Genomic DNA, 9,355 nt, shown 5'->3' with positions numbered 1-9,355 from the left:
TGCTGACGTGACACCTTCCATGCATATTTAGCACACACGGCAAACACTGCTGTGCTGATTACTTAATGCTACTACGAATAATGCATAAAACCGCGTGGAATGTCTTGTTTATGGCTCATTAGCTCACAATTGATAGGCAAATCAGGCTGAAGCATTACAAATACCAGCATCGAACACCTACTGTCTTGCCGCCTTTACACGACCGGAAGGCGCCAAATTGGTAATCCGCACGCGGCACCCCACCTCGTTTATATAGCCAAAGTATGATTTGGAGCGGTTAGTATGTGTGCAAAATTGTACAGCGTCATTGTTTATTGCAAGTCATCTATAGCTTAGGACTGATGCAGAGGCGAGCAGGACGTCCAAAGCGTGGTAATTAAGTCCAGTTTAAGAACATAGTGAGCTTCCCCGCGCCGTATACACCATGCAGTTATCTGGTTAGGTGTCGTAACCGTAGATCGCGCATGGTCTTGCCTTTTTACATCGCCAGATGGCAGCACGGACGTTTTTCGTTGGCAGGATCATTGCGGGTCACTAGACTCTGCCACGTAAACAATTTGGTCCGGGGCCCAGCACACTTGCGCAGCACCAACACACTGCTCATATGCGTTCGTTGCCTAACATCACATTTACGTTACATAACGCACCTCGAGTATGGATCTCCATCGAGCATACCATCGAATACGACAGCCGCTGACTGCCGAATGCGGCCGCACTGATGACCTGCGCATCTCCTGGGCCGGTCGGCTAAATTCCAGATGGCGCTCGTCATCCCAAGGTCACCGCGACGAAGCTGACAATCGGGCGCGGGCGCGCACACGGCGCTGACGTCACACGGCCAAGCAGACCAGACAGCGGTCGGTACTGGCGACGGCGGACGGTGGCGGCGGCGGGAGCAGCTGAGCACTTGAGCAGCGGTCGGTACTGGCGACGGAGGACGGCGGAGGCGGCGGGAGCAGCTGAGCGTAGACTGCTGACCGCCAACAACGGACCAGGCGCCCAACGCCATGGGGCCCCTCCGCTCGGTGGTCGACGGCCTGCTCGGCATGTTCTACGTGCGTAACGTGACGGCCTCGTTCCGACCGCCGCTGGAACCTATCCCCAACTACATCGAGCAGAGCCTGCCCTACTTCATGGTGCTGGTGGTATTGGAGGCGTTGGTGCTGCGTGTGCGCGGCGGCGGCTGGCGCATCACCGACGCTACTGGCTCCGTGACGCAAGGCCTGGCGCAGGAGGTACTCCGCTACACGCTCCGCGGCTGCGAGGGCTGGGCGTACGTGTACGTGTGGCGCCACTGGCGCTGCTTCGACGTGCCCTGGGACTCGCCGGCTAGCTTTTGGTTGACCATGCTCGGCGTCGACTTTGGCTACTACTGGTTCCACCGGGCGTCGCACGAGGTGAACCTGGTATGGGCGTCGCACCAGGTGCACCACAGCTCCGAGTTCTACAACCTGTCGACGGCGCTGCGCCAGTCGATGGTGCAGCAGTACCTCAGCTGGGGGGTGTACCTGCCACTGGCTCTCCTCGGCGTGGCGCCGTCTATGTTCTTTACGCACGCGCAGTTTAACCTGGTGTACCAGTTCTGGATTCACACAGAGCTGGTGAAGAGCGTCGGCCCGCTAGAGCACGTGCTGAATACGCCCTCTCACCACCGCGTCCACCACGGTTCCAACGTCAAGTACCTGGACAAGAACTACGCCGGTGTGCTGATCGTGTGGGACCGGCTATTCGGCACGTTCTGCTGGGAGGAAGAGACGCCCACCTACGGCCTCGTGCACAACATCGAGTCCTACGACATGTGGACTATTCAGCTGGCGCACTTTCGCTGGATCGCGTCAGATGTGCGCGAACAGGTTGGGTGGAAGAACAAGTTGAAGCGGCTGCTGTATGGGCCGGGCTGGGTGCCGGGCACGGGCCGCTTGGGCGACGCCTCCACCTTCCCAGACCCGGACCCAAAGCGAGCACGCTTCGACACAGCCATGCCTGGCTGGCTGCAGGTCTACACCGCCGTCCACTTCATTGTGACGTTGGTGCCGGCCGTCAATTTCGCACAGAATCACTTGCTCTACCCGGTGCTGACCAGCCTGCTGTACAGCGTGCAGCTGCTGTACGGTCTGACGTGTCTGGGCTGGCTGTTGGACGGCGCCCGACTGGCGCCGCTGGCCGAGCTGCTGCGCTGCTGTCTCTGCCTGGTCAGCCTGTCGTACATCGCCTGGCTGCCGGCCTTCGCGCTCACCGTCGCACGTGCCATCTTCACCGTCTCGCTGCTCGTCTGTATCAGCCTCGGCTGGGGGGACATAACCACTTCCGTCAAGATGGTCAAGGCCAAGATGGAGTAGAGACGGCCCCGTCTGGATGGGACATAAACTTTGACGTGGTGCTGAGCCAGAAGCGCAAAGGTGCACAGGTAGTTGGATGCGGGGAAACTAACGACAGCTGCGATAGCACAGCTCACGTCTGCGGGCGGCCTACCGGCCAGGTCAGCCTTGATCGCACCGGCGGCAGAGCCCCCGTCTGCGGGCGGCCTGCCGGCCAGGTCAGCCTCGGTCGCACCGGCGGCAGAGCCCCCGTCTGCGGGCGGCCTGCCGGCCAGGTCAGCCTTGATCGCACCGGCGGCAGAGCCCCCGTCTGCGGGCGGCCTGCCAGCCAGGTCAGCCTTGATCGCACCGGCGGCACAGCCCCCGTCTGCGGGCGGCCTACCGGCCAGGTCAGCCTCGGTCGCACCGGCGGCAGACTTACAGGGGAGGTGCAAGCGCCGCGTCGCCATCGTTAAAGCGGGATAGCACCATCGTTCCGTGCTTGACCGTCAGCTGGCACGACAGGGAGCGTGGTGAAAGCAACATTCGTCCATTGGACAGGTTCAGCGTCGCTTGCCGTCTCACCTCAGGCGCGCGTTAGTATATGGGCAAACGCCAGGTGGCTAGTGTTTTCTATCAAGGCCGAAAAACCGATGCGTTTGTCGATGTATTCGTGTTTATTTTCATGTAGTTGACGATGTTTGTGATGGGATTCGCAATTGTTATTACGACGCAATAAATACAGGCCCCAAAATACTTCTTCATCTTTAAGGCGGCCAACAATTCGAAGTCTGAAGTGGATGCGATCTACACATATTTTCGTCTCATGGATATTACCACTTTAATAACGTTAATCACATATATTCAATGCACAAGTATGTAGGTCTTCGGAAAAAACAGAGCAAACGTGGTCGCTATCCTAAGCCATCCAAGCTGTTTTGCATTCGTGTTCTTGGCCAGCATCCACCGGCGTGGGAACAGGAGATGGCGAAGCGTTAGGACGGGTGCTTACCTCTCAGCTTTAGGACTGGAGGCCCTTTCCCCTGTTGGCCCGTCCCAGAAATCCCGTCTTCTTTGGTGAGATCCAGACATTGCTGCGTTTTGGTAGAAGATGGCTGCTTTCCGGTTCGTTGTCAAAATGACACATTGTCAGCGATGTATAAATTGTGCGCTGTTTGTTTATGTTCACGCTTAGCATTCCTTGACATGCGCAGCGTGTGATGCACCTTGGGGGGGGGGGGATGAGCACTGGTATGGGTGTCTACTCTTGCCACTCGCACAGGGGCCGATGGTGGGGGGGGGGGGGGGGGGGGGGGGAGGGGGCGTCGAGCACTGGTACAGGTATCTGCTCTTGCCACTCACCTGGAGGCCGAACCAGAATTCTGCCGAAACAGGATCCGCAAGCATACGCTCAAGCTGGCAGCATATACAGATTATATCCAGGTCGATGCTCGCGATTTTCACCTGTACAAGTCTCGCCGATGTGAGCCTTTATGCTCGTGTATTAAGATCAATATCTTTTTTACAAAACCTTTTTGCAAAAATCGAGAGGTTCCGTTTCAAATTATATGCCTCAGACTCGCCACACCTTGGTTGGTCGATATGAGGAGTGTCGCACTGGAAACGATCTTCCGTGATGATCGAGAGAGATGGTCGGAGCAGCCGAAGCCCCGCGCAGAGGCACACAAGCTTAAGCGTTGGAACCGCAGGGCTCGCGCTGTCAATCGGCTGATTGCGGCCGAGTGGTCGGGACTGGTACTTCTGCATTGGGTGCGGCGATCCATTGGGAAGCATCGGTGTTGGCACTAAAAGGTCCTGACCCGGAATTGACGGACGGGGAAACACGCTCTCCAGGGCGAGTCGCAACACGCAGATTCAAATACCGATGTCAGGATACGGGATACATTGTATCATGTCAACACGGTTTCACCTTCGGTTTAAAAACTTCCCTTGGTCGGCTCGAGGCCCCTTACAAACGCAGGACCCCTGTTAGGCACTGTGGGCCCCCTGACCGATGCGGGGTCCCAGACCGCTACAAATCGCTGGCCCCGGGCTTACGGCTGATTGGGGAGTAGGCCCACGGGCTAATACCGACACCGAGCCGATTGTGCGGCACTGGTGGTGTCTGAACGATATACATGCCCATAGAGACTTAAATGGTCCCTGACCGGGCGCGCAAAAAGCCCTGGCTGTCATTTGAGGGCCCATACCCGCAGGCCCGGCCCCTGAATAAGACTCTGACCAGACCTTCCGCTTTGTCCCTGCTTGGGGAATGGGCCCTCAGGCCCATGCCGGGACGCAGCCAACTATGCGTTATTGGCGATGTCTAACCAGCGTACAGGCACTAGCCAACTCAGGGGCTCCTGCTCAATGCGCATGGCCCTCTGGCCGACTATGGAGAGCTGGTATTAAAACCAAAGACTAGATTGAAAAGTGTAGAAGTAAAACTACACTGCAAGAGTCCATCTTCTAATTAGTGAACATCGGAAACAACCGATCGACACCTCACACGAAACGGCCGCGTCCACCAGAGGAACCCATAAACAATGTGCCAAATGGTTCCTACTTCTAAAGCTTGAAAATAAGTGTTGGTTTGAGTACCGTATCGTAGGCGTAAGTACTGCCGACCAACAATCCATCAGTGGGTTAGCGTTTTCGACGAAACGCACGACGACGGTCTGTTTCTAGGCGGATAATGTGGTCACAGGTGGTACGATTGCATCTAAATATACACTGCCGGTCCGATACCAGCTTAGCGTGATCCACTAGCCAGGCAAGGCACTTGCCCACCATACGGTCCAGTTTTCCAAGGCACCTGCTGAGCGCACTACGCATGCATGGTTGTGCCTTGAGTGTCCTCACCTGGTTTTGGGAGTGGGATGGTAGTTGCATCCTTCCACTTCTCTGGTAAACATAGGGGAAGATCACAAAACAGATGGGGACCTTCACGCCGGTAGAAGGGACCTATTGACAAAAAACCGGACCATTTCAGCGTTAAACTGCGCCAATCGCACATTTCTGTGACAACGTGTAACCAAATTATGGACATTTGGATCATTGCAAGGCCGGGAAAAGTCGGTGACCTTGCATGCCCTGTAATTTTGTCCTCACGAGTCAAACAGGATTAAGGATTGGCGTCTGCCCATTGTTCCTTACGTACTGCAGGCCTATCAAACTGGCTCGCAATCGGAGGTTAGGAGTAAATGGAGTACTATTTTACATGACATGACTCATGCCAAACCTGAACACAGGTCATCCAGAATTCTAACATAGCATTCCAAACAACTCGTCGCATTTACAATTGTAAAGCAAAATAAAGCCCAATTATAGCCTGGCGCTTCAGAATGTCCGGCCTTCCACACAATGAAAACATCTGTTTGACACAATGTGCGAATGGGAACAGACCGGGATCACATCCTGCGAAGCACTGGCACCTTCTCTCTGTAGGTAATGTAGAAAGAAGGCGAATTGCCAACGTTTTTTCTGCCGCATTTCTGAGGTTCAATCGCAGACCGGCCGGCTGCCCGCCTACACTCAGTCACCCATGCGGACATCATCACGTAGAAGGGACGGCGTGGTCTCGACCGTCAACCCAAGCACGTAGAACCCGCTGCCGGTACTACTGGACAACGGCATCACTTACCGCACCATTCAGCCCAGCCGTTTGCTATAGCAGAGCGGTGGAGCGTTGTCGAGCGGTAACGGCAGGAGACCTCTGGTGCCTTGAGACGCTGGGGCGATCAGCCATTAATGAGTTGTTCAAAACCCAATCAACGACGTATAAATGTATTTCTGTCAGAAAACTAATCAGGCTCTCTGCGCTGGTCACGCGGTAAACCAACCACATGATGCCTCCAGCAACTGCGCCAGAGTATCTGCTCAGTCCCAACCATAACCCCCACAGCCAGCTCATCGTACATCTCGAGTTCACTGGCTGCTGCGACGTTACAGATAACACGATCACTGGCACTTCACGGGGGCTACGGATGATCGGAGCGGGCCGAGCAGCGGCCCACGATACACTATCAGCAGCAGCGCCGCGACTGGGAAACTGCCCGACTGGCCGCCGGAGCGGTCACCGGTCCGTTTCGTACACGGACGGAGACAGGGCAAACCCGGCGCCGAACATGCCGCCCTTTTCCCGCTTCCGGTTCAGCTCCGTCCTAGCTCTCCCCACTCCAGTCCGCTACCGCCTGCCCCCCCCCCCCCCCCTGTACAGGCCGTCCGTCCCCCCCCCACGCACAACCCCGTGCGAGCCGGCGCCCTCGTCCGGCCGTGTACACCCGGCCACCCTGCAGCGGCACAGCGGCCGACAGCGCCGTCCCTGGCCAGGTTACAACACCGGCAGCGGGCGGCCGGCCAACGGCAAGCGGGTGGTCGGCCACGGCCGCGGGCGACCGGTCAGCGGGCCGTGGCCGCCGGTTGGTGCGCAGTCGCGCCAGCCCCTCCTGCACCAGCTGCTCAGCCAGCTGGTACCAGCCGGCGCTGCGCGCGCCGTACAAGTCCAGCTCCAGCTGGCCGTCGGGCCGCACGCTGATGACGGTAGCCAGGAGGCATGCGGGCTGCACCAGCTGTTTCCAGGCGCTGCACGGCCGCCGTCGGCCAGCCGGATGCCGAGGGCGGCGTGACGTACGCCAGCGCGCAATGGCACCGCCTGCCCGGCGTGACGGACATGGCAACCGCCTGCAGGCGTGACGGACATGGCACCGCCTGCAGGCGTGACGGACATGGCACCGCCTGCAGGCGTGACGGACATGGCACCGCCTGCCGGCGTGACGGAGCGTGACGGACATGGCACCCGCCTGCCGGCGTGACGGACATGGCACCGCCTGGCCAGCGTGACGGACATGGCACCGCCTGCCGGCGTGACGGACATGGCACCGCCTGCCGGCGTGACGGACATGGCACGCCTGCCGGCGTGACGGACCATGCCGGCAACGACGCGGCCTGACACAGTCACGCACCGACGGCAGCCATACTAGACGTTGTGGGGTCAGCTCTCTAGCGGATGGCCTTTTGAATGCACTCTATTTTAGAGTCCGCTCGACGTGACATGGCCAGATCGACTTTAGACTGGCACTGGAGCAAGCATTCCCATCAACAGCATGCACCTCAAAAGGTGAAAAAGCGAAGGCAGCACAACATCGGTGGTGCTGTGGGGCAGTTGGTAACAACAGAGATGAACCACACACAAATCCAAACCTAACAGAACGACTCTCAGGCAGAGGGGAAGTCGATAGTCTGATCCAGATTGGGCTGTTGAGCAGCGGTCGGCAGTCTGATCCACAATGGACTGCAAGGCGGCGGTCGACAGTCTAAATCCACACTGGACTGTAAGGCGGCAGTCGACAGTCTGATCCACACTGGACTGAAAGGTGGCGGTCGACAGTCTGATCCACACTGGACTGTAAAAGCGGCGGTCGACAGTTTGATCCACACTGGACTGTAAGGCGGGCGGTCGAGTCTGATCCACACTGGACTGTAAAGCGGCGGTCGACAGTCTGATCCGCACTGGACTGTAAGGCGGCGGGTCGACAGTCTGATCCACACTGGACTGTAACGCGGCGGGTCGACAGTCTGATTCACGCTGGACTGTAAGGCGGCGGGTCGACACTCTGATCCACACTGGACTGTAAGGCGGGCGGGTCGACAGTCTGATCCACACTGGACTGTAAAGCGGCGGGTCGACAGTCTGATCCGCACTGGACTGCAAGGCGGCGGTTCGACAGTCTGATCCACACTGGACTGTAAGGCGGCGGTCGACAGTCTGATCCCACTGGCTGTAAAGCGGAGGTCGACAGTCTGATCCGCACTGGACTGTAAGGCGGCGGGTCGACAGTCTGAGCCACACTGACTGTAACGACGGCGGTCGACAGTCTGATTCACGCTGGACGTGTAAGGCGGCGGTCGACAGTCTGATCCACACTGGACTGTAAGGCGGCGGTCGACAGTCTGATCCAGCACTGGACTGTGAAGCGGGCGGGTCGACAGTCTGAATTCCGCAACTGGTACTGCAAGGCGGCGGTCGTAACAGTCTGATCCACACTTGGACTGTAAGGCGGCGGTCGACAGTCTGATCCACACTGGACTGTAAAGCGGCGGTCGACAGTCTGATCCGCACTGGACTGTAAGGCGGCGGTCGACAGTCTGATCCACACTGGACTGTAGAGCGGCGGTAGGAACGCTGCAGGATGCTACATCTGGGAGCACATCGTTGCCAACGCCTTGCTTTCAACTCACAAAACGGGCATCTTGCCAGAGAAGATCTGACCCCCGCAAACATAACCAAAACTAGAGCACAGATTCAAGATAACCATAGGTGTAAGTCAGGGTTTAATCGATAGTTTTATAGGAGTTCGACAGCCTTGGTCTTTCCGCGACCATCCGCCCATGCCAACATATCGACTGCTGGACCACTCCAGGATGGCTGGTCCAGCATTACCTGGTACGGTAGCAGGTTGTGCTGCATCCGAATCTCCCTAAGTTGAGTGACATCTTCAACGATAACCACACCATGGTCGACCAGTACACCTGCAAAATACACGGCAGCTGAGCCAGCGTGCAGTCAGTGCAACCATAGGTCGCGTGACTTACGTTATCATGAGCTCCCTCCGTCCCTCCGCTTTCCCTCATCTCCCTCTCCCTTCCCTCCCTCCCCTTCTTCCTCCCTTTCTCTCTCTCTCTCCCTCCCTCCCTCTCCCCTCTCTCCTCTCCCCTCTCCCTCTCCCTCTCCCTCTCCCTCTCCCTCTCCCTCTCCCTCTCCCTCTCCTCTCCTCTCCCTCTCTCCCTCTCCCTCTCCCCTCCCTCTCCCTCTCCCTCTCCTCCCTCTCCCTCTCCCTCTCCCTCTCCCTCTCCCTCTCCCTCTCCCTCTCCCTCTCCCTCTCCCTCTCCCCTCTCCCTCTCCCTCTCCCTCTCTCCCTCTCCCTCCCCTCTCCCTCCCCTCTCCCTCTCCCTCTCCCTCCCCTCTCTCTCTCTCTCTCTCCTCCTCCTCTCTCTCCTCTCTCCTCTCTCTCTCTCTCTCTCTCTCCTCTCTCTCTCTCTCCTCCCCTCTCCTCTCT

General features: G+C 58.0%; 1 protein-coding gene across 1 annotated transcript; it reads left to right on the top strand.

Moving 5' to 3' along the window:
- The first annotated feature begins 1,007 nt into the window (after nt 1–1,007).
- LOC119112763 (alkylglycerol monooxygenase) lies at nt 1,008–2,339 on the top strand. The gene has a single exon (XM_037237044.1). The coding sequence runs from the start codon at nt 1,008–1,010 to the stop codon at nt 2,337–2,339; it is 1,332 nt and encodes a 443-aa protein (XP_037092939.1).
- The last annotated feature ends 7,016 nt before the right edge of the window (nt 2,340–9,355 follow it).

Source organism: Pollicipes pollicipes, unplaced genomic scaffold (genome assembly GCF_011947565.3).
Source record: "Pollicipes pollicipes isolate AB1234 unplaced genomic scaffold, Ppol_2.1 Scaffold_7261;HRSCAF=8764_pilon_pilon_pilon, whole genome shotgun sequence".
Taxonomy (NCBI): Eukaryota; Metazoa; Arthropoda; class Thecostraca; order Pollicipedomorpha; family Pollicipedidae; genus Pollicipes; species Pollicipes pollicipes.
Note: the sequence above shows the minus strand (reverse complement) of the source record. Positions and strands in the feature narration are given on the sequence as shown.

Excerpts from the sequence above, each read along its gene's own strand:
- LOC119112763 (XM_037237044.1), top strand. The coding sequence starts at position 1,008 with ATGGGGCCCCTCCGCTCGGTGGTCGACGGCCTGCTCGGCATGTTCTAC.